This window comes from Lepisma saccharinum, unplaced genomic scaffold, assembly GCF_977018435.1.
Source record: "Lepisma saccharinum unplaced genomic scaffold, izLepSacc3.1 HAP1_SCAFFOLD_117, whole genome shotgun sequence".
Lineage (NCBI taxonomy): Eukaryota > Metazoa > Arthropoda > Insecta > Zygentoma > Lepismatidae > Lepisma > Lepisma saccharinum.
In genome coordinates this window covers 1,094,097-1,120,827 of record NW_028142937.1, presented here as the reverse complement: position 1 = coordinate 1,120,827, position 26,731 = coordinate 1,094,097, and the positions used below count along the sequence as shown (strand labels likewise).

Below are 26,731 nucleotides of genomic sequence, written 5' to 3'. Positions count from 1 at the left end.
AACTTCAATTCTTGATCTCACTTGCAATTTGACTTAGAAGGAAAGAAAAAGAATAACAAACTGTAATTCACATTAAACATATACGTAAAACATGAAAGTATGAATAGAGACAGAAATTGCTCCCATCTTCCTAATAAATATCCGTTTTCTGATTCAGATTCATTTGTATACTCATATGCAAAATTATATGCATTCACAAAACATTTAAACCTTAATGCAAGTATATTTGAAAACAAGCACCTGAAATTGCAAAACTTTAAGGGTTCGAAATTTAACACTTACATATTTTATTACAAAAAACTAATATTCTTACATCACCTTTTAATCCAACTCATCCGGACGTTCCAAGTCAATCTGTGAAGCTTCATAAGGAGAAACTTTCGAATCCTGGAAAGAGAAAATATATGCTGTAGTTCCAAGTGGATTTAATGTAAACCACAATAAAAGTTGACATGCTATATTTCATTAGTATCAGGCAAGAATTTTGATTTTTTATGAATGTAATAACACTGAAAACATTAATTCATGCAATAAATATTTTAATCATGTTTCTCATGTATCTGAAATTAATCAATAATAGATAATTTACCTAACCGCAATTTCTAAGGTTTGTTTCAAGTTTCATTACAGCTTGTACAGTGAATTTCACAATTGATATCAAGAAATTTCTAACATGTTCCAAAGAGTGAAAAACTACAGAGTAATACGTGACGATCATAATCATAATCTTCATTCATCCGTTCACCCATTTTGCGTGAGTATGAATTTCGTCAGATACATGAAAATATAATATAAGCTATGTTATCCAAGCTATTACAGTATAGGAACAAAAATTTTTACATGCTGCACATATGTGATAATAAAGTTTACATAAATTGTACATTATATTCACAATGTTAAAAACAGTGATAAACATATATACACTCTGTGGCAAAAAAGAATCGCCCCTAGTAATAAAGAGTAAAAATTTTCTTTGAAGCAGTATTTCTTCATTTATGGATTTATTTCAACAATGTAATATTTACAACACATTATCCTCTAACATTTGAAGTATTCTTCCTCACTTTCTTGGACTAAGATCTGTAACACCCTGCTTTGTACCCATTTCAATTTACTGTACTTTGTGTGAGCAAGAAGGAAGAGTTATGATTAAGAAACCTTTCAGCGAGGTTATGAAACCAATCCCTAAACAAATGTAACAATTGAACTATGCATCAGACCAAACAAAGGTAACTAAACAATAGCAAAAGGCAATAAAGGCCATAAAGCTTAACAATTTAATCAACTAACTGCTTTCTTTGTTGATTTCTTAAATATTACCTTCATTGTAAGAGTAAGTAAAATATCAGAAATGTTAAAATTACGTAAAGTATGTTCAATTGTCAAAATAATTACAAAAAAAATAAAACATACTGCTTGAAAAATATTAGATTTTATCACTAGGGGGTGATTCTTTTTTTCTTTCTTGCCGCAGAGTGTACTTGTAGAAAATATGTATGTGTGTGTGTGTGTATATGTATGTATGTATATGTATATATATATATATATATATATATATATATATATATATATATATATATTAAAAGGTAAAGTGCTCCCCTGTGCTTAGCACCATGCCATGAAGGTGTATAGGGGGTGTGGGGGTATATTAGGTTGGAGGAGTGGCAGGTGCCCTTTGGGTGAAGGGTGAATTCACAAGCTGCGTCGGGATCTGGAGGGTAGGGGAGGGGATGTGATAAGTATGCGGCAGGTCTTGCATCTGGGTTTGTTGCACTTGTGGGCTGGGGGTGGTGGGATGGGAGCGGTGGGTGTATTATGGACCAAGATGTTCTTGAGGTCGGGGGAGAGAATTGTGACACCTGCCCAATACATAAGAGACTGAGTGTCAACGCGAGTGACTGTGTCTGAAGTACGCCGCAGGCTGCGTGCTTGCATATGTAACCGGGGAGGCAATTTGAACAGGATTTTTAGTTTTCGTAATAGTTAATTCTGACAACCTGGAATCATGAGAAAGGTAAATAACATTATTATTTCACTCATTTTTCTTCCTTTATTTCTCACAACCGACAACTTCTTTTCACTTTACAAAGAGGTCTACAACGCGCCTTCTCCGCTGTTAATTCAGATTTTCCCCCCAACCCGTGTTCCAGTTGACAACATTTCTATCTTTTTGGAGAGCGAGGAAGTTTTTCCCGTAAATGTGTTACCATTTTTTTGAGTAATCCTCTTCGATTTAAATGATAATCTCCAAATTTCTTCATGACGTGTGCTCCAATTACTGTTTCTTTCTGTGGGTATGGGAATTTTGGGCATGAATTTTTTTTTCCCAGTAGTCACTCATTCGTCAGCTGTTAGCAACATGTCAATTAAGTGCCCGGGGTGTAGTAATTTGTTCACAATTAGTAGTTTTTTGGTCGCAAGTCGGAATATGTCACGAAAATCTAAAAACTGCAATAACTCGAAACCCATTGATTTCCGACCCCCGGTGCATAGGGTCAAATTTGTTGCAAATGTGCTCTAGTATTACCCCTTTCCAGGAATAGGTTGAATTACCAATCACCCTGTATATATATATATATATATATATATATATATATATATATACATACATACATACATACACACACATATATATACGTATAAAGTATATGCATGACTTTTTAAGATTAGAGATACATTATTCCTTCTATGACATTACTGAATTTCATTGTGTACTTGATTCTTGTACCCAGCATGGTCCTTGGTGGGTGGGGGACATGGGAGACATATCACCCTCAATAATTGATGAGGGGGTTGTTCAGTAGAGTAAATTTGTGACTCCCACTGCAACTCTGATTTCTTGACCAAACGACTACAAAAAGTTGAAAAACTCACTTTCTCTCCCCGTTCCGCGCCTCATTTATTACGCTGACGACGTTTCACGGGCGCAAAAAGGCAGTGATGAGTGAAAGATGAGCTCTCATCCCCTCATCCTCTCATCTTTCTCATTCTCTTTTTATTCTCTCATCTTCTTATCCTCCTCTTATCTTCTTTTTATCCTCCTCTTATTCTCTTATTCTCTTATTCTCTCATTCTCTTATTTTTTATTTTCTTATTCTCTTATTTTTGAAAGATGAGTGTACCTTATCGTAATTTTCCAAGTCTGGGGCCAAATGTTTATATATCGTGATCTTCGTAAACCTCTCCTCTCATTCTCTTATTCTGTTATTCTCTTATTCTCTTATTTTTGAAGGATGAGTGCATCTTATTGTAATTTTCCAAGTCCGGGACCAAATGTTTATATATATATCGTGATCTTCGTAAACCTCTTCTCTTATTTTCTCATCTTCTTATTCTCTTATTCTCTTATTATCTTATTCTCTTATTTTTTGAAAGATGAGTGCACCTTATCGTAATTTTCCAAGTCCGGGACCAAATGTTTATATATATCGTGATCTTCGTAAACCTCTCTTCTCATCCTATTATTCTCTCATCCTCTTATTCTCTCATTCTCTCATTCTCTCTACCTTTAGAATATTGTCGTTAACATTAGAGATGAAGTTGGAGTGCTGGAATCAACGGGGCCAAATGTTTATATATAGTGATCTTCGTAAACCTCTCTCTCGGGGGGAACGATGTGGCATATACACACGCGCGCGCTCTCATCTTCTCATTTTCTTATTCTCTTATTCTCTTATTTTTGAAAGATGAGTGTATTTTATCGTAATTTTCCAAGTCCGGGACCAAATGTTTATATATTGCGACCTACGTAAACCTCTCCTCTCATCTTCTCATCTTATCATTTTTTGAAAAATGAGTGCACCTTATCGTAATTTTCCAAGTCCGGGAGCCAAATGTTTATATATATCGTGATCTTCGTAAACCTCTCCTCTCATCCTCTTATTTTTGAAAGATGAGTGTATTTTATCGTAATTTTCCAAGTCCGGGACCAAATGTTTATATATTGCGACCTACGTAAACCTCTCTCTCGGGGAGGGAACGATGTGCCACACACATACGTGCGCGCGCTTATGTATTGTAACACAAACAAACAAACAAATAATAATTGTTGTTTTTTAGGATGCCTGGCCCCTATAACCTCGCCAGGGTGCGTGGTGCCCAACCAAAAATGTAAAAGTTTTCTAATGGCTGCGGTTATAGATTACCGCACCTCTGTAGAGTTTCACGTGTTTTTTTTTTCCCCCAAACTTCCATGAAACCCTACAGAGGACCTCCGTAATGCATGCAACGTGTACTAACGACTCTAGTGTTATTTGATGTTGTGATATTTTTTGGATATAGAGTTTTATTATGAGATAGATAAAAATAATTATGTTTATTATAATATTTTCTTGATGAAGATGGAGAATGTATGTGTGTGTTACAAATAAAGTTGCATGCTTTTTTTCTAGTGTGTGTATGTGTTTTTGATGTTTCGACAGCATCTGAAACGATAAAAAAGAAATTTTATTGTTAATTTTCACGTGTAAAAAACAACAACAAATTTTTTTTGTGCAAATTTTCTGATTGTCTCGTGCTATAGTGCAAAAAAGATATTGTAAGTGATAACTAATGAAATTGACATTTGTAACTGATCTGAACTAGTGAAATTCGTATTGTGCCATTGTAACTGATTGTGCTAGTCCAAAAAATTACTTATTGTGCAAGAAAAGATGTTAAAAACTTGTTAAAACTACTCTGTGACCCTCTCGTTCTTCACGTCGTAGGCGAAGGACTTCTCTGCAATCAGGATGACACTGCATAGGGTATCCTCGGGCAAGGCATCGTGGAACTCGCAGACGACCTTGATGTTGGTTCGATCGTTGACCACCACCTGCTTTCTCTTAGATGTGTTGATGACGGTCATGGGTCTCCGTGCTTTGAATTCGCTGGGCGTGTAGTACATGTCCACACTTCCCTCGGTCACGCGTTTGTAAGCCGAAAACGCTTCGTAAAGTTTGAGGTAATCGTTTTTGGTCACGTCAAGATTGTAATTCTCGCGCGGGAACACTTCATTGCGTCCATTCTTCAGATAAACGTTCTTGATCTTACAGTCGTCGAATTTGCTGGAATCTTTTTCCTGATTCTTGTCCCTCCCGGTCTGAAAAAGCACTACGACGAAATCTGGCATGTCGAACTGTATGTTGTTGAACTGCGTCGTCACGTCGAATTCCATGTGACTTCCCGATGCCATCTTCTGCACGCACTGGTAACCGTGAAAGTGAATCGGCACCTGCGGACTTTTCAAGATCTCCGCTTTGTACTTGAGGGCGTAGTTTGTTTCGTATTCCACCACCGGCATTCTCAATTCCATGCTTTGGATGACGCATTTTGCTGCTTCGGGTAAAGTGTTGGCTATCGGCGTGGTGCCGTCCGGGCCCAAAGTAGCGTATCGCATTAGTGCGTCGTTGTCGTTGGCCGCTCTTCGAAACGTGACTCTCAGTCCTCCCTTCCACATGATCTCCTTGTAGTCCGAGAAGAATCCTGGAAGCAGACGCATGGGAAAGAGCACCGTGTGACTTCTCGTCGATATTTTGGTCCCGGCTTCGAATCCTCCTGCTTGATAGTACGCTGCGTCTGTTTTGGATAATTTCAATGTTCCCACTGCCGTCGACGTGATGCCTGGATAGTCTATTCTGTCGATGACGGTGTTGTGTTTCCTCACCTCCACCTGCGAGAACAGGTGAGGCACGAAGTTGTCCACGAGTATCAAGTTTGCTGCTGCGGGAAACGCGTCTCCGCTTTCTTTCTTCACCACGTCGAATTGAAGATAGAGGTCTGCTCTGTGAGGATGAATGAACCCATCGCCTACGTCCACGTCGTATTCGATCTCCCTGTTCGCTTCGTTCAGATTGGCGAACGTGCGACGGTTGGGAGGGAAAGATTGCAATTCGTAACTTTCGATTTGCTCCATTTTACATGTATGGTTATTTATTATACGTTGATCTCCACGATGGCCGTCGTAGTGGCACCTGCGAAATCCACCACGTCTCCTTTCTCGTTCGTCACCACCAACTCTATGTCGTCTATGCGGTTGCGACATACTGGAAAATAGATCGGTGAAGAGGGCGTGTAGATGATCGGTTCCATGAACTCGGAACTTGGTTTGAAAGTGGCTATGATTCCCGTCTGCTTGTGACTTCCTAATAATCCGTCCGAGGATTTCGTGATCATACCTTCTGCCACGTTGCAGTGTACGTTCAAAGTCTCTATGGCCAAAAATTTAGGAATGTTGGTTGCTACGTGCTTGATGCCAGCTTCGAGTTTTGTGTTGTTCTCGAAACCTAAAAGTTCTCCTATGGTGCCCAGGTCCACGGTCTCCGTCGCCGACAGGATTTCCACTCTGTGCGTGACCGAATTTTGAGAAAAGTACGTGCCTTTGGGTAACTGAGCTTGCAAAGTGGAAAGATTGTATTGTCCTGGCGTGACGACGATGTGTTCGCTTCCGACGCTAATTTTGTTGTTGTGCTGCGTAACATTAGGTATGAGGTACATGCTGTAGAATGCACGCAGAGCCACGGATTTAGGATAGACAATGTCGTCGTGCAGCGTGAGTTTCAAGATTGAAGATTCGCTCGTGAGATGGAACACGCCCATCCTAGTGATGCTGTTTCAGGTTCCACAGTACTTTCTGGAAATCCTCGATCGTAGGGTTATTTATTTTAGAGAGAAAGGCGAGCACGGAGAGGCAGAGATGACCGCAGTTCACGTCTCCGAAATCTTGAATGCGTTCGTCGTTGTAGTATATGGAGGTTTTGCTCGTTTTCAGATAATGAATTAAATTTGTAGGTGGAACACCTCCGAAAGAATCGAAAACGAATGCTTTATCATTATCGTTTTTGTGGTAACATATCCAATGCGTGCCTGGATTTTCTTGACCGTCCAAGTTGACTACTCCGCATTCTCTTCTTTTCACGCTTGAAGGTAACGAGTCGGACATGAAAACTCCTCTGAAGTGTTTGATTTGTAACGGTTCGATCAGAGATTCAATGTCTCGGTTGGTGAGTGCTTCTGTTTCTTTTTTTTATATTTCTTCAAAGCATCGAGGTTGCTTTTTTGTTTTTTGGTTATACCTTTCCCCTTCTTCTCCATTGCCAGGTTGTGACGTTTCTGTTCTTCCAATTCCGCCTTGTTCTTCTTCGAGTCGATGACAATTTTCGCAATGGCGGCACTTCCGCCGGCCAAACTTCCAACGGCCCCCAATGCTGCCAGGATGGCCGGGATGCTGAATATGAAACCTCCGATCTTTTGCTGTTTCCGCGAACGCTGCAACCTTTTCAATTGAGGTGTGCTGAGCAGCAATTTCATTCCATGTCCTTTCGACAAGCAAGAACGTTTCTTCTCGCGTTGTTTCTTGGTGAGTAACCCATCGATGGTACCTAGATTTTTTAGATTCGAATATGGTATCTGGTACACGACACCCTTGGGCTTCATGTTGATGCTCTATGTGTTATTTTCGCGGTATGTTATTTATATATATTCTGAGATTTTTTCTTGTGTAGTTTTTTTACGGTATGTTATTTATATATAAATATTCTAAGATTTTTTTTCACGGCCCCGCAGTCGCTACACAAATTCTATTACGTGCTTTGTTTTCTTGCCAAAAAGTTCCTTTGTCCCCTTGTACACGATTCGAGTTTTGTTCTCGATTAAAATAGATAGCTTCTCGTCGGATAACATGTTAGCGTATCGATCTGGTAAAAATAGACTGTATTGTGCGTTGAGCAACAGGCGTACCTTGGGGCCATACTGGGTAGAAACGATTGAACCGGAAGTTATCGTGTAAGATTTGTCGACTTCCAATTCCCGAATTTTTACATACTCGACTGACAAATTTAGCATTTGTTTTAATGCTTGGAGATCACTCATTTTTTCAGTTGTCATATCGAAGAAGAGAAAAATTTCAGTGTGTGTGTTAGAGAAATTTAATTGTTTTTTTCACGATGTGTGTTATTTATATATACCGAAGATTATTTTTTTCACGATGTGTGTTATTTATATATCAAGTTTTTTTGACACGTATATATATTATTATTTTTTTAACAGAGGAAGAAAGTTCGTGCTTCGGAAAACGCGAGGATGTGCGTAGTGATATCTTCCGTCTCCTGCATAGACTTGTACCAATCATCAGTATACCGTCTTCTTCCCTGCCTTGCCTCGTACAGTTCGTCCGACCTATCGTTCAATTTCTCCCCCGCGGCCGAAAGCAGAATGTTGAGATCACCACACCTCAGGCCGCTGATCTCCCGAAGATGGTTCTTGAGAACCATTTCACAAGGGATGCGAAATTCCGGCGTTGTTCTTGCTATGATTAGAAGTTTATTAACATCTCCGTTTACTATCTTTTTGAATATTTTAGATAGTAGCTCGGGTGGCAAATCAGTTATACGAGACATTTTTATTTTTTACGGTATGTTATTTATATACCCCACCCCAATTTTTGTTTCGTGTTCATGGCGATGGTGGTACCCAGTGCGGCGACCCGTTCACCCAGCGATGCGTCTCTGCTGACGAATCTTTCGAAAGCTGCGTGCTCTAACTTTCTGTCTGCTTCGTGACGTGCATCCAGATCCGTCTGCGTGGTGTTGTAGGCGATGTCGTGATCTTTGCATGCCGCGTCCAACGGATTCACACCCTTGTCTCCTCTCTCCAATCTTTTCTCGAGTTTGGTACCCGGTCCGCAGTACTGGTAGCCTGGTAAATGCATCTCGAAAGGTAACTTGTTGATGATGTCGTTCACAAGCCCCTTTCCTTCGGCCACGTTCCAGAATTTAGGAGGCAGCGTGTTGATGATTTTGATCAGGTAACCTATGCCCTTGTCGTCGTTCACGATGAAGTTGGAAAGTTTCGTGCTGATCATGTCCACGATGCCAACCTTCTCGTTGTAGAAATTACGGTTGCCTGCATTCTCTTCGCCGGCTATCACCAACAATCGGTCCACGAGTTTCCTAACGTCGTCCACCCAAACGAATTCTTTGGGTAACGTGTTGTAGCGTTTGACGCCGCTGCCTGTTTTGACCTGGTTCCAAATCGGTTTGATGAGATTCCTGTACTTCTCGCCGCTGCTCGATTTCACCCTATTCTGCGAGGCGTCGTTGTTCTGGTACAAGGCATCCGTCATGATCAGAATTTCCTTGTAACTTTGGTAATCTTCGTCGGTGTAATCTTTCGGCTGCTTTTTGGCGACGAGTTCCCACAGTCCCACCGTACCCGGATACCTGTTCCAACTATCCTTGTCGCCTAAATTGACTTTAATGTCGTTGCCTTCGAAGGTCACCTTCGATTTCCCAATCTTCCACACCACACCGCCGCCTTCGTTGGTTTCCATGCTGGGATACAATCCGAACACTTCATCCTTGTCGAACTTCCCCGTGCTCAGGTAGTCTCGTGCCAGAGGTCCCAACTCGATTTTATCCGAAGACGACGTGCTACCAATGGCTCGACGTCGTGCCGGTGCATCCTTCAGTTCGAACGGTGTCGAAGGAATGCTCGAAATGGGCGTGGGTACAGCGTAACTTTTAGCTGCGAGCGGTACGAGTTCATTGATCAAATTTTTATTTTGTTCCGTGACACTTTTAATTTCTTTACCTAGACCGCTGATGGCATCAATCACAGGTTGATCCTGACGTTTCTTCTCTTCGTAGAATCCGCGATTCTCGGATTTCCAACCTTTGAAGCGTTTCGCGAGGTAATCGCGAAGCTTGAGATTTTCGTCTTCAATTTTTCGTTTCCTCATGACGTTATTTATATACGTCGTTTCTCACAACGTTGCAACGTTTAGAAAGTCGTTGATTTTGTTTCTGTATTTTCCGTCGTTGGGTTTCCTCGTCATGTCGATCGTCACGAATCCGAAATCGTCACCGTTCCAGCAAGAAGAGCAGCCTTCCGAAAATTGATTGTAGTTCATGTCCCCGCCTACGTAGTCATCGTACGCGTGCTTGAGGTTGGTGTGATCTTGACGAAACAAACATATGAAATTAGCATTGTCGCGTACTAACTGTTTTGGAATTTTGGAAAACGTTTGAGCTAGGTAGAAGCAATCCATTCCTTTGTGACGACCTTGCGTGAAAAAGTTGCGAATTTCATTTTGATTTTCCAGGATGGCGTCTTCGAACACATCGACTGAATTTTCACGACAATCGTCAAGTGGTTTTATTTCCGAGGCGAACGTTGCAATGTCCAGACCATCGTACAGTTTCATCAGTTGCTGGTATTTGGATTGCTCCAAACTTTTCGAGAACACGTACAGGTGCCTGTTCTTCCAATCTAACCAATTCGGTGCGAGGAGAAAATTGTCCACGAGCAGTGTCGTTTTCCCACACCCCGAAGGACCTACGATCAGACAGCGGATGCTGTCGGGAAGCAACTTGCCGTTCTTTTTCTTCGTTTGACTTTCCGAATTAGGTAAACGTTTCACAACATTCCACGTACTCATAGAATGACTTCGTTTGAATCGATCCAACTTGTTTCCGGAAGTCCCAGCCATTTCACCAAAAGTTTGTTGCCTCTCTTGCGCAAAACTTTTTCAATAAGGTACGTGTCGGGGTATTTAGTTTTAGAGAGTTCCTCTTCATAGAAGCGCCCCAATAAAATTTCACCGCCACTGTCCTTTATTATATACGTGTGACGGTTCCCGGGTAGAACTCGAACCACGGTAAAAAGTTCGGTGCTCCAGTTTCGTGTGAAACCCCTGTCGAACGTTCGCTTCAATTTACTGACCCTCACCTGTTCTCCAATTTTGTATTTAGCCTTTTTTGTCGTGGGCGTGTATTTTGGACAGTAAACGCTAGAAATTAAACGTTGCTCGTCAGACTTGGTAACGTCAGCTGGCTTCATGCCTATCGTTGCGTGCCGTGTGTGATTATAGTCGTTAACAAGTTCCGGAAGAATAGTGACCCACTTGTAGCTTCCCTGAAGCGTGAAGCGTGACCACATGCGCGATTTCAGAGTGCGATTGAATCTTTCCACGATGCTGGCCTTGACGTCACTGAAGGTCGAGTAATGTTGAACGTTGTGTTTCCGAATAAACTTTTGGAATACGGCATTGTAAAATTCCTTCCCTTTGTCCGTGTGCAGAAACCGTGGTTGTCTACCGCCGCTTTCGCGAAAAATTGTCTTGAATGCTTCCGTGACGCATGTTCCCGTTTTCGCCTTCAAAGGTAGAGCCCATGCGAATTTCGAAAACGTGTCTATGACGGTGAGGAGGTACTTGTTGCCCTTGTTCAATTTATGTACGTTTTTTAACTTGCCGCTACTCATCTCCACGAGGTCACTTTCCCAGAGGTCGTCGATTCCCTTGGTTACCACAGCCAAACGTTTGTAGTTGCGGCGTGCAGGTTTATGCAATTCTTGGACGATAGCTTGCCTAGACATTTTTATTATTTTTAGAGATTACGTTTGAAGAGAAGCACAAGCGTGATGGGATTCAAAGAGGGTGGTACTTCGCTCGTGTTTTGAACGATCAGCTTATCGCCGGCACTCACGTCGAAAACGGTGAGATCTTCGTCTTCGTGTATTTCATATATGTTGCGCGTTTCGTTCCAACGTGCCAGAGGAATATTTCCTGCTTTCTGGACACCGCGATTCGATATCAAAGTCATGGTGGGAACGCTAGCTTTTCTGCCGTGAGACCAGTACGAAAATTCGTTTATCTGAATCGTACCATCGAGGAGAAACTTGTAGTACGGATGATAAGGATGCAACATGTACAGTTTGTTACCTTCGACGAAGGTGGAGATTCTCTGTTGATTGGGTACGCTGTTGATTTCGATGGCTTGCAGAGAATGCAGTTTAGCGAATTTAGTATCGATGCTAACGAGGTTGCTGTGAAGCTGACCCAGTGTGTTTTGTACGGGCACCAAATGCTCGACTATGGTATCCGTTACGGTAGAAAATGACGGTTTGATTTTCACTTCCACGTTCAACTGCTTGTAGCTTTCGTTGAGTTCTTGCAACTTGGCACCGAAAGAGGCCAGCGTTGATTCCTGCGTTGATTCCAGCACTCCAACTTGATCTCTGATGTTGACCACAATGTTCTGAAGGTTCTCGACTTGATTCAATTTCGAGCTCTTCTCGGTAAGATCGTTCACGATGCTTCGCATCTCTGTAAACTGCGTGTGAAGGTCGGCGACGCTCTGCGAAGTGGGTAGCGTCGACACCAGCGAAGCAAGTTCGTCTCGAATCTGTTCCACGTTCGTCGTTTCCGTTTCCAGTCGTTTCAGCATACGTGATATGTTCCTTTTCAAAGCGTGTAATTCTTTGGAGGTAGGGAGATTGGCCACTTTACTCTCGAGATCGCTCAACGAACTTTTGATGTCACTCGAATCGGATAGTGCCGTCACCGCCGTTTTCAATTTTTCCAAATCTTCGCTCGAAGGCACGCTCGTTCGTAACGATTCCAAGTCACCCTGTATGTTGTCCAGTACGTGATGAAAATGAGCAAGATTGGATTCGACGTTCAAATTTTCCAAATATTGGATCTTCTGCTGAACTGTGCTTAACGTGTCCTGAATACTCGTCAACACACTTGCTTCAGCATGAATATTTTTAATTTCTTCGTTGATCAATTCCAAGGACGCCTGAAGCGTAGCGATGGTGGTTTGAATGTGTTCGAAATCTTGATAAGCCTCCAGTTGAATTTTTATGTTCGCGACGCTTTTACCGATGACCTGCAGTTCGTCCGACGATGGTAGGTTCGTCATTGTATCTTCCAAAGTCTGCAACTTGGATTTAATTTCTTCCAACGTGCTGGTGAATTCTTCTTGTAATTTGGAAACGACGACATGCAAGCGTTCTGCGTCTATATCGTTCACGACGGTTTGAAGTTCAGAGAAATTCTTTTCTATTGCGGAAGTTCGTTCTTCGATTTCGAGTTTCAATTTTTCCAAATCTTCATTTTTTGATTGAAATTGTTGTAATTTGGCCAAATCATTTTGAAGCGAATCCACGTTCAACTGTATATTTTGAACGCTGTCGTAAGAAGGTACGTCGACATAATTTTTTATCAGCTTTTTCAGTTCGGAATCGATTTTCAGAATAGGGTCGAGACATTGCGTTTGGAGCGTAGCGATTTCCGACTCTAAACTTTTGTTTAAGGTTTCCTGCAAAGCGATCAAATCAGTCCTTAACTTCTTAACTCGAATGTCCAACATGAGAATCTCTTCTGCATGGTCCACACGCTTGGTGTTGCCGAAAATGTCGTTAGGCATTTTTGGTTAACGGTTATTTATAATAGGATAGACGATTCGTAATTCTACGAAGAGAGGAATAAGTTTGTCGTAGTCTCCGAGGAGTTCCACGTACAGGTAATCTCCTGCAGACACATCGTACGTAATGTTAGAAAGCATCTTGTCGTGCTTCATTCGAAAAATGTTCTTGCCGGTAGAAATTTTGATTTCGCCTGTGTTCTCCGGATTCACGGTGATTTGAAGTTTCCCGTCGATCGGAATTTCATAGAAATGTAAATTGTTATTAAAAACATAAAACATCTTGCCCACATCGTTATTTATTTCCGTCCATATACTATTAAGATGTACAATTAGTAGACCATTGAGTTTAGATAACACGGAAGGTAAGAGGCTATTGGAATTTGGCGGTGCAGTGTCCATCTTGCTTTGTTTGCGAAAACCAAAGAGATTCATTGTCCTTGTTAGTTATTTAACACATTGTGCTTTTTTGCTATTCTTCAAAAACCAGACGGAGGAAAAGAATGAAAGGGGGAGCCCTCGGGCGATGAAAAGTTGCAACCTGTTATTATGTTGTTAAGCCCGCTCCAAACTGAGGCTCATTAAATTCAACTCTTATTTTTCATCGCCCGAGGGCTCCCCCTTTCATTCTTTTCCTCCGTATGCTATTCTTCTTCAAAAACACAGCGGACTTCATGGCTATGGGGTTATGGTTAACACACGTCACATTTATCGCTTCCATTGTAGTGCCCCCACTCTCGCGTGTGGATTTGACAATCGAGAACACGTAACTTGTTGTCCGTTGCATCCAATGCTACTTTGGTTACGCGCGTCGTGTACAAATCATGCAATTTACTTGCAATGCGATGATCGGTGCTGAGTTGCCTTTTACCATGAAAAAGGCATTCTTTGTAGTCTTGCATGCTAAATTTGCTGGTACTTATTTTTCCCACCCCCTTCGCCTTCTTGATCTCTTTTTCTTCTGTAATCTTTACACAGTACATTTTGGCACGAAGCCCCGCAAATTCGCTGATGTACTCCCCGCCAACTTCATCTTTGTATTTTCCAATCGTCATTTTGTTTTCTGCCGAATGCAAGTGATGGCCTGATGGTAAGTTGCTAAAATCAAACAGATGCTTCATCTTAGTCAGATCATGTTCGAGGCTTGGTGTTTGGATTAGAAAAATGAAGCTATCCGTGTCAATGTAACATATTTGGATGTTATCTCCATAAAAAGGTTGAAACTGATCGTAGTACGATTGGTACATGTGCAATTTTGATAGTTCAAGGACAGTAGCACCTATGGCAATCGGCTTGTTGAGCATCACTTGCTTCTTGTTCCTCTCGACGAATACTAGATTCTCGTCAAAAATGGTGAAGTTTTTGAAGTAGGGGGACGCGACGATCTTTTCAAATTTCTTTTCGTCCGTGACCAACGTTGCGTCGATGTAATTACGCACGTTCTCCATCGTCTTGCCGTAGATGGCGTTATTGAACAGTTTGTACAGATCCTTGTCTGCAGGCGATGTCGATTGTGCTCTGCGTCGCGTGTTCTCGACTATGTACGGTTCGAGCCACTTGCTCTGTCGGAACTTCAATCCTCTATGAACTTTCTTCAACTGCAAGCCGTGACTTATGTAAAATTGGAGGAGTCGGTAGTGTAGAACGTAATTCCGCTTGTTCTCCATGCTTAGTATGAGTTTTGGCTCCGATCCTCCAGGTGGTTTCTTTTTGGAGGGGGCCAGGGCCAATCCATGATGTTTCTCGTGAAGTGTTTCGGGATAATCGAGATCCACTTCCAAGAAACAGCCCCATTCGTTATCTTCGCTCCAGTTGAGAAAATCCTCGCAGGAGAGTTCCTCTTCGGTCATCCACGCGTAGTCGTTGATGGGAAGACACTGGGACATGGAGTGGCCGTACAGGTTGTTGACATCCCAATAGACAATATAGGTGTTGGGCTTCGATGCATCGTAACCAGGCGTATGAGGGTTGTTTGCCTGAGCATGGCGTCGGGGACATTGGACGATGCCACCGCGTATCGCACTCTCCATGAAAGCATACTGTTCCTTCTCTGCGATGAGGCCCAGTTCCACGTTGGTGTATTTCATCATCGATTCCCAAGTCAATCCCGGCGTGGTGAAGAAATACGCAGGATCCAACTTGTATATCGTGATGCATCTCTTACGAAACGATTCGAAAATATCCATCAGAAGTGTCACGTCCAATTTCAGATAAAGATCGTGATAATCGCGAAAAGTTTGGCAATTGAATGCCGTCCATACACTACGAGCGTGTTCGTAGTCCTCTTCGGAACAGACGTCCTCCGTGAGAGAAGAATAAAATACCTCCCGGGGTGGAAGTTCCGTCTCGTCAAATTTGTCGAAATTGTTGACGTACTCGTAGGGGTAGACGCCCTTGCGACGCAACAGATTCAAATTCTCATCTCTCCCCGAAAAACATTTTTGCTTGGTGGCCACAAGATCTTCGTCGCCAAGTTGAGATGCAAGGCTTGCGAGGCTGGAGGACAGGAAATTGTAAGAGTCCAGGATTCGCACTTCCACACTTTTTCCTTCTTCGAGAGGGATCCACACTCTCACTGTAATATACTTCTCGCTCGTTCTCGGAATGATGCTGATTCGAGAAGTTATGTTGTGGAGCTCTTTGACAAAGAGATGCGTGTCGTACTTCTCCGTGTAGTGCAGAAACACGGCAACAAAATGCGACTCCTTAATCTTGAGATTGCACGAATTACAGATGGTGCTTAGAAATAATCCATTCTGGTGGTTATGGTGGACGACCTTGTAATTTTCGGGGGTGAAAGCCTGGTTACACTCCTCGCATCTTGTCGCCGCGTCATGTCTCTGTTGTTGTTCTGTTGTGAGAGCAGGTGGAGAAACGTAAGAGCCTTTCAGGCCGGGTGCAAGTTCTCTCGCGCATTCCGCTATCTTCTCAACAAAATGTTTTGCCGCATCGGGTCCGCAATACAAGATGACATCATTCAATTTTTCTCCGTAGATGGAGAAACTGCAAGGCTCGTGGTGAAAAATTTGGGTCGTGCTTGAGGTAGAGGGATCAGGGTCGCAAGACGTCATGGGAACTTGGAAGCTTTCAAAGTCGGCATAAAGGACGACGGGATGGTGGAGAAGAGCCTGGTGTTTCTGAAATTTCATCTTGGTTCCGGGTTCCGGCATGACATCTTCGGGTTCTGCATTCACGGAGCCAAAACACTTGTGCTGTTCTTTCATCTTCTTACCCCCGCGAAAAATTCTCAAACACCGATCGCAAATTTCGATCTTATCGCGATTCTTGCTGATCTGTCTTCCTACTAATCGTGAGAAATTCCGTATCAAACTGTAACGGCCATCTACAAGCAAGAGTTGAATTACATTATTCTGGCTTCTAGCAGGTCTTAAGACACGAATATTGGCGGAATTGTCAACCCCAAAAACAGAAATATTGATATCTTTTCCTTTTTCCTCTCTATAGTTTTTTTCAAATTGATTGATCTTATTCAGGGGCACAGGATAGGAAATTCCTCTCATCATATTCTCGTATCTTCCCTCGTATCCTCTGTAATTGGACAGACGTTCGGGGTTAACATTATTAGTTGGGTGTAATGCGGCGATGACAGACCATAGGAAACTCTTCTGATCATTACTTTGTATGTTCAACACTGCATTTTGTTTTTTTTGTTTTTTTGTTTTTTTTTGAGCACTGCGTAATGGTTTGAAATTGCAGACTCGAAGTTCTAACATATGGTTGTGACCGCAAAGACTCCACCCACTTCCTCTACCTTCAAACTCTTCTTGTTTTTGTGTCAAGTGCTCAAATAGCCGTGTCACTATCTCGTCAAGATTCTCGTTATTGTCATCGTGTAAGCTTTCACACCCTACGTAAAAGCTGAAAGTGTTTGACTCGGACGAGACAACTTTCTTATACAGCAGGGTCAAGACGAGATGAATTTTAATTGCAACATTGACGAGGCAATCACGTAATTTATCGACTACCAGAGATTTCACATTGTCGAGGAAGATGCTCGAGTCACACTTTTCATCGCTTCCAGATTTATACGTTATGATGCGTGCATTTTTATTCAAAGCACCGTCTTCATGCTCATCAATGCGAGGTTTTTTTGCCGGCAGGACTAGGACATCATGATCCGGTCGACGACATTTTTTCAAATGCCTAGCAATGTTAGGTTTAGAAATTAATATTCCGCAGTTGCGACATGCCACTTTTTTGTAAAGACCGGAGGGACCTGGTTGCGGTTCCATTTTTTCTCTCTGTTATTTATATATATACAGAGAAATTTTTTTGGGGGGGTTGTGGTGGTGGTAGTGGAAAGCACACTGAAACAGAAGAAAAAAAAATTGAAAAAATGCTCGACATTTTTTCCTTCCACATATATATTAGACGCGAACAGTATGTATGTATGTATGTGTGTGTGCACTGTTGTAGGAGGTTAAAAATATGGGACATATAAGTGTGTGTCAATTTTTTATGGCTCCTCTGAATATGTGTGTGTCAGACGCAAAACAAAAATATTAATATATCATGAAAAAATAAAAACTTACCTTTCAAGAGAGATAGAGAGAGAAACTTCAAAATAAAAACTTGTAGCTCACTAAAACTTCCACGATGATATATATGTATACTGCCAGATAAACAATTAAGAATACTGAACTGCCACGATTGACGTTCACCTTTCAAGAGAGATAGAGAGAGAAACTTCAAAATAAAAACTTGTAGCTCACTAAAACTTCCACGATGATATATATGTATACTGCCAGATAAACAATTAAGAATACTGAACTGCCACGATTGACGTTCACCTTTCAAGAGAGATAGAGAGACTTCAAAATAAAACTTGTAGCTCACTAAAACTTCCACGATGATATATATGTATACTGCCAGACAAACAAATTAAAAAATACTGAACTGCCACGATTGACGTTCACTATGATAATGATGTACAAAAGAAGAAACTGGTACGTTATATAGGAACTCCTTTTTTTTTCTCCTTCTCTCCTTCCTACTCCACGCGACTCTCTTTGGTGAAAACACAATGAGAGCTATAGTTAATATTCTAGCAAATAAAACCCTTGTTGACTGATTCATTTATTCATGCTATATTTTTTTTCAACAAAAAACTTTTGTGATGCGCACAATATCCTGTGGGGGACAAATAACAATAAACGGGACGTTGATAGTTCCACCCATGTATGTATTGTCGATCATTTCCCCTCGGCCTCTATTCCACGCCCCGTCAGGGTGTGGTGTGTAAAACAAACGATTCCCAGTATAAAACTCAAAAAGCGGAAGATGCTGCTGTGTTTGCTTCCCCCACATCCCCCTCTGATTCTATTGTTATCGGGGATGTGATGGATTCTTCATTCAGAACCGTGGGAAAGCTGAAAAAAAATAGAATCTCTTCGGGCGAAAGAGGATGCAAGGTGAATGGGTTCGGGGAGGGGTCGCTGTGGATAGTTTGGTCCGTGATGAAAATGTTACATTGAGCGACGAAACACAATTTCTCCACAGGGACAGGAAAAATTCTACCGAGCGTCGCTATCCACGCGAACATTAGAAATTGCCTGAATGCCTTGGGGGCTTTGCATAGGATTATCGATTTTCGTTTTTAGAGAATAATCTATGTAAGATTCTAGCATCGAGAATAAACAACATTGATTAAATTTTTGACAACATTCGCAGTACAAATCTAAACTCGTGATGATTTCGTCGCCACCATGCACCCCCGGCGAGGTTATATAGGGGCCAGGGATCCTAAAAAAACAACAATTATTATTTTGTTTGCTTGCGTCACAATACGGAAAATAATAAGAGGCATACGCACGCGCGCACGTATGTGTGTGGCACATCGTTCCCTCCCCGAGAGAGAGGTTTACGTAGGTCGCAATATATAAACATTTGGTCCCGGACTTGGAAAATTACGATAAAATACACTCATCTTTCAAAAATAAGAGGATGAGAGGAGAGGTTTACGAAGATCACGATATATATAAACATTTGGCTCCCGGACTTGGAAAATTACGATAAGGTGCACTCATTTTTCAAAAAATGATAAGATGAGAAGATGAGAGGAGAGGTTTACGTAGGTCGCAATATATAAACATTTGGTCCCGGACTTGGAAAATTACGATAAAATACACTCATCTTTCAAAAATAAGAGAATAAGAGAATGAGAGAATGAGAAGATGAGAGCGCGCGCGTGTGTATATGCCACATCGTTCCCCCCGAGAGAGAGGTTTACGAAGGTCACTATATATAAACATTTGGCCCCGTTGATTCCAGCACTCCAACTTCATCTCTAATGTTAACGACAATATTCTAAAGGTAGAGAGAATGAGAGAATGAGAGAATGAGAGAATAAGAGGATGAGAGAATAATAGGATGAGAAGAGAGGTTTACGAAGATCACGATATATATAAACATTTGGTCCCGGACTTGGAAAATTACGATAAGGTGCACTCATCTTTCAAAAAATAAGAGAATAAGATAATAAGAGAATAAGAGAATAAGAGAATAAGAAGATGAGAAAATAAGAGAAGAGGTTTACGAAGATCACGATATATATATAAACATTTGGTCCCGGACTTGGAAAATTACAATAAGATGCACTCATCCTTCAAAAATAAGAGAATAAGAGAATAACAGAATAAGAGAATGAGAGGAGAGGTTTACGAAGATCACGATATATAAACATTTGGCCCCAGACTTGGAAAATTACGATAAGGTACACTCATCTTTCAAAAATAAGAGAATAAGAAAATAAAAAAATAAGAGAATGAGAGAATAAGAGAATAAGAGAATAAGAGGAGGATAAAAAGAAGATAAGAGGAGGATAAGAAGATGAGAGAATAAAAAGAGAATGAGAAAGATGAGAGGATGAGGGGATGAGAGCTCATCTTTCACTCATCACTGCCTTTTTGCGCCCGTGAAACGTCGTCAGCGTAATAAATGAGGCGTGGAACGGGGAGAGAAAGTGAGTTTTTCAACTTTTTGTGGTCGTTTGGTCAAGAAATCAGAGTTGCAGTGGGAGTCACAAATTTACTCTACTTTGTTCCCCCCAATATTTTTCCTAATTTTGAAAATCGTATTAGTTTTTGAAAGGAATGTAAACTGTAAAGAATGGTTTATCGAGTGGAACTATACTCATAAGCATGTAAGCAGTGAAATAGTGTCTATAGTCTTCATACTCTGTTGCAGTTACCATTCCTTGCTTGATGATTTCATGTGGCTGTCGTCTGTTCAGACATTGAATATGGACAGATTTGTAATAAAGATCACAAACACCGATAGTGGTAAGGAGTTGGATACAGAGAGACCAAAGAAGAAGATAAAAGAAGACAGTGGAAATGGGAGTGCGCCTTGTGATAATAGTTCTTCATCAGTTGAAATTACGGCTTCTGAGTGCAGTGCCAATCAACAGCAGGCATCATCTTCAACAGCATCAGTACGACCAGTTACACAAGATTGTCAATTTTCGCACTGCTGCATGTCCTGAAATGGGGGTAAGTATGCCTATGTTTTCCAGTTCACCACTGGAGCCAAATCATGTGCCACATGATTTTAGCAATCAACAACTTTAAAGGATGCGTTTTAAAATTATTCAGAATTATTCGGCATTATTAAAAAAATGTTGAGTGCTAGTGAGATTGCTTCTAGTGATCCCAACATCTTCCTATGAGGCGGAAAGGAGCTTCAGCAGTCTTCAAAGGTTAAAGACATACCTACGAGCATCAATGACACAGACGTGCTTAAACAACATAGCTGTGTGTCACACTCATTAAAGTGAATTGGACAGAAGTAATCTGCATGAAATAGCAGAAACTTTTGTATCCATTAACAATTTCAGAAGAAAAATATTTGGGTCCTGGTCCTTTATGTAATTCAGCATGTTAAGGATGTAATAGTATAAGCTTTGTTCAACAATGGTTAGTGAATTGAGAAAAGTTTGTATTACATTTATAAGCAGTCCTGAAATTCCTCGTATAGTTACTTTAATTAAAATATGTTTTGAGACATTATTTCTTTTAGGTAATTTTGATAATGTTGATATAGAGTCAATAGCAAATATTGTAATATTTTTAAATTAATACCCAGTGAGTAACATTGACCAATCAAAAGAGAAATGTTGAATAATGGTTCATTTCATGTTAATCAGTTAGTTTACCGTACTGGTCATATATATTAATTAAACATCTGTTACATAAACTTTCTTCTTTCACTGTATGGTTTCAATTTCTTGAGCCCCCCCACCCAATAATTAGTACCCACCGACGGCCGTGGTACCCAGTCTAATTTATAGTTCAATATTTTGATACAGAGCTTTGTCTGTGAGGTATTTTTTGCCTAGCTGCAATTTTTTCTTTAAGGGAGTGGGATTTTTTGCCAAGCGGGAAGATTGTTGTGGAATTTTGAACCTGAAGAATGTGGTGATCTATATGTCAGAATTAATCTGTTAGTCTGGATATGGAAGTTTTGTCTTTGTCTTGTATTATGTCCATGAATTTCTTCGTTTCTAAATTGTGTTTTGTCATTAAGTACATAGGTAATAGATTTATAAACATACAGCAAGTATAAAGTCATAATTTTGTTTTCGCGAAAGGCAATTCTGCATGTCGATCTGCATGGTATTTTGCATACAGGTTGTATCTAAATTCCCATTACAAACATTGAAGGCTTGTAGTGGGGACCAAAACGGTTAAGTTTTGTATAGGAACCAATGTCCGGAAACGTACCATTTCCTCGCTACAAGTAAAACACCACCACAACACACGTTGAACTCTCCGACTTCTGCTGCTTACTGTACATTGTTTTTGCATAGCTGCAGCGTTCACTTGCAAGGTGGGCTCGAGGTGGCGACCATTGACTTCAACACAAACACCGTACCTATGTATCATGTTCTGGTACACACAATCAGCAACACCTGCTAGTCCAACATCCGCTGCTGCCATAACCCGCGCCAGCAGGTCTCGTAAATCAGGCTTTTCATGTGGTCCCACAGAAAATAATCAAGCGGAATCAAGTCCGACAAACGTGCAGGCAAGGATTTTGGTCACCACTTGCACTCAAATTTGTGGTGGTGTTTTGCTTGTAGTGGGGAAACGGTATATTTCCGGACATGAGTTCCTATGCAAAACTTAAACGTTTTGGTCCCCACTACAAGTCCTCAAAGTCTGTAATGGGAATTTAGATACACCCTGTATAAGTCTTTTCTGTAGTGCGAACACTCTTTTTTGTATGTACGTGAGCTGCTCCTCCACAAGCTGTAATACAGTAATCTAAGTGAGGATAAATAAGAGCATAATAAAGATTCAAAAAGAAACTAATGAAGGACTAAAATTAAACGGTGTGACTCAGCTGTTAGCATATGCAGATGATGTAGACTTACTGGGAGATGATGTAAATACAGTTAAGAATAATGGTAAAATATTTCTCAAAGCCGCTAAAGAGATAGGTTTGGAAGTTATCCAAGAGAAAACTAAATATATGCTTACAGGCCAAAACCAAGTGTTAGGTAATAATCAAAATCTAATTATTGATAACAACTCGTTTGAACCAGTTTCCAAATTCAAGTACTTAGGAGTAATACTAACAAATGAAAATGATATTAAGGAGGAAATAAAAAGCAAGCTTAATTCAGGAACTGCATGTTACTTTTCTTTTCATAAACTTTTGTCATCTCGTTTAATATCTAAGAAACTAAAAGTTAAAATATACAAAACAGTAATTTTGCCTGTAATATTATATGGAGGTGAAACTTGGTTCCTTACATTGAAAGAGGAACATAAATTGAGAGTATTTGAAAATAAGATCCTAGGAAAATATTTGGGCCTAAAAGAGATGAGGAGACAGGTGAGTGGAGAAGATTACATAATTTAGAACTACGTAATTTGTATTCATGTCCAGATATTATTAGAATGATTAAATCAAGAAAACTTAGGTGGGCAGGCCATGTGGCACAAATGGGAGAGGAAAGAAGAGTTTACAGGATTCTTGTTGGGAAACCTGATGGTAAGAGACCAGTAGGTAGACCAAGATGAAGATGGAGGGATAACGTTGAGATGGACCTAAAGGAAATTGGGAGGGATGTAAAAGAATATATAGATCTTGCTCAGGATAGGGACAGATGGAAGGCCAGTGTAGCTGCAGCCATGAACCTTTGGGTTTAAGAAGGCTAGAGAGTTAGGTAGTTATAATAAAGATTCATATTGATTTACTTGATATTATATTGTGAAATGATTTTCAACAGATAGAGATTTTTGGTGAGTTTATAACAGATATAATCAGTATGACATGCCCAATTTAATTTATCATCAATGATCAATCCTAGAAATTTTACATGGTTAGCATAGTCTAGTTCATTTTCATCTAAGTAAACCATCAAGGTATCAAAGTTCTACTTGTTGCCAGGGTTAAAAATCATGAAATTTGTTTTTTGATGGTTGACATTTGCGCTATTAGTGTTCAAGTACTGGGTTATTTCATTAATTGAGATGTAAGTTTGGATTTCTAATTGTTCTTTTGTTTTTGCCCTACATATTATATTAGTGTCATCTGCATAGGTGATAGTTTGAGTCATGTTGTTCTTCAGTATATCATTGATGTAAAGGATGAATAACAATGGACAAAGTATAGATCCTTGAGGGACACCTACCTTTGACAATTTAAAGCTGGAATAGAAGGTTTTGATAGATGAAATATCTATGTGGTTAATTTGAGTGCATTGTATTCGATCAGAGAGAAATGACTTAATTAGGTTGAATATGCCACCTCAGATACCTAAACTATATAGTTTATGCATAAGTGTGTTGTAGTTGAGTCAAATGCTTTGGACAGGTCTAGGAATACTGTGCTCAAAATTTCATTGTCATCCGAGGCTTCAGTAATTATTTTTATAAATTGTACAGTTGCAGAATTATTGATTTGACTTTTTGAAAACCATGCTGATATTCATTTATAATATTAAATTTGGAACAAAAATCATGAATTTTATTGGAGATTATTTTTTCGAGAATTTTGGAGAAGGGTGAAGTAATTGCTATTGGTCTGTAATTTAAGGGGCCTGTTTTAGGCCCTTTTTTTGTATATCAGTTTTATGATACTCTTTTTTAAGATCTTTGGGAATATACCATTTCTTACTGATAAGTTTATAGCAAATTGTAGAGGTAGGAGTAGACACGGTGTACATTTCTTTACTAGATAGTTAGATCAACCATCAATATCACATGATTTCTTGTTATTTAGGGAAGTAATAGCTTTCTCAAGGTCATTTATGCTTATTTCTTCCGGTATCGTAAGAGTTTTGAATGGCATTTGTGTGTCGTCCCAAATTTTCACTGTGTTTTGTTTGCAAACTAGTGTTTGGGTTATCATTCACAAGACAGTTATTGAATATTTTTGCTATGGTTTCAGGGTCTTTTACCTCAGTTCCATATATAGCTAGTGAAATATTTTCTTTATCTTTATTATTATTTTACCCTCTTTGCTTGTTCAATATATCCCATATGATTTTAGATTTATTGCTATTACTTTTTATTTTTTTGTGATAAATGGTGAGCTTTCTGATTTCATTAATTTTTCATATTATTTTTTCTTTGGTAGCTATGAATTTGTCATGGATACTCTTTAGTTCAAATTTTTTCTGCAGAATTTTGTTTGTGACCCAATCTTTATTTCTTTTATTTAAATATATAACATTTCCTACCTTAAATCATAGCATGCCAGCCATGAATTTGACGGAAGAAAGAAGAATAAAACGATGATACATTGTTCGAAATGAAAATTGTGTGTGTGCAGAAACCATTGCAGTACCTATACAAAATATCAGATTTGTCAAAATAACAATATTGAAGAGTGACAACATTCAGTTACTTTTATTTGAGTCAGTATGTCTTCCATCTATATCGATTGTAATTGTTTTGTTTCGAGGTTGGCAGACCTGTTCTTACCAATGTTGGTATCTGTTGTCATGCCAATTAATGTAGCCTGAATTGTTTGGACTCGTTTGTTGTGGTTATGATATGAAATCCTTGCCTTACTACATGAAAAATTCCTGCAACGAGTGATCCCTTTGCACGGTGACCAGGAATGGCCGGCAAGGTCATGTGATCTTACACCCTGTTATTTCTTCTTATGGGGGTTTGTGAAATCACAGGTATATGCCAACAAACCACGAACCTTTTGGAACTGAAGGCGGAAATCATACGGGTGATTGGAGCCATCGAGACAGACATCTGCGAGAGGGTTATCAATAATTTTGTGGAGCGTATAAATGCATGCAGACTCAGTAGGGGTGGACATATGCCTGACATTTCCTAACACTGAGGAAAAGGTAAAGTTCTCAGTGTTATAGCATCGTGCATGAAAACACACTTAGGGGGGTCTGAGGGCAAGGCTAGGGTTGTGCAATATCGATTTTCCTTATCAAAGTTTGATATCGATTGAATATCGATATTGATTCAGTAAAAAAGTAAAGTGCTCCCCTGTGCTTAGCACCATGCCATGAAGGCATATAGGGGGTGTGGCGGTAACGCACCACACTTTCTTGATTCGGTCGTGGGTGGGGGTGATGTGATCAGATTGAGTCAGTATAATGAGTATTAAAATATCGATATTGACGACAAAGATATTATCAATATCGACACATCTATATCTTTCAATTTCAAGCTTCAATTGCAGTGTTATCTATGACAATCAAAGAATCATGTTGTTCTTTGGTGGAAGCGAAAATAGGAGTCCAATAACACAATGGAGTCTGTTGTTTTTAACCACATTAATCGAGGAACTGAAAATAAGCTAGCTCGAATGATGATCTTGCATTTCTTACATACAAGAACAATGTTTATGATGACAAGTACAGCGTTCCCTGCAGGGACAGAACTTGGGAGATGAATAATGATTGCCTCTGATTAACATGGAAAGCAATACATTCAACTACCAAAAAGAAGAGGAAGGTTCCTACTTTATAGAACTTGCTGGTTATCTGGATGTGCCCAAGTGTAGGGATGGTATTGATAGATACAAAATGACACTAGGCAAAGACTCAGTCTCGAGTTGCAAAAGCCTGTTTCAATCTTGTCTCACCTTGACTTGTAAACACTGGTCTAGGTCTGCAAGTATTGGCCTCATCTCGATTGAGTATAAACAACATATGCAGCATGTCCCAGCACAAATATTTTGTAATAACTTTTTTCAGTTTGATGCATCATTTTGAAGCCACGAGCAGTGACAGTGCCAGAAGAGGGCAGGGGCAAATGCACCCTAGTCATCCAGTCTTCCCCCACCCTCCAGAAAAAACGAAAAACTAGATAAATAAATAAATATTTATTTGAAGCCTAAATATGGATTGTTGTGTGGTGTTTAGAAGATTTATAAATGTAACTGTTCCCCACACCCAGAAAATACCACTCTGGCTCCTCACTCATTATTCTGGCTTCCCAACTGTCTACAAAATCCTCTTCAAAAACACAACTGCACCCTGTATGTGCATAGCTTAAACTGGTCACTATAAGGTAAGTAAGGTAAAATTTCCTATGCATATG

At 40.1% G+C, this 26,731-nt stretch overlaps 1 protein-coding gene across 1 annotated transcript in view; it reads right to left on the bottom strand.

Annotated features, from left to right (window-relative positions):
• Positions 1-321: 321 nt before the first annotated feature.
• LOC145982327 (uncharacterized) overlaps positions 322-26,731 on the bottom strand; it is a 111,074-nt gene continuing 84,664 nt past the window's right edge. Inside the window, exon 9 of the mRNA XM_083115888.1 lies at positions 322-387. Within this exon, the coding sequence (XP_082972014.1) occupies positions 322-387 (66 nt within the window). The remainder of the gene's footprint in view (positions 388-26,731) is intronic.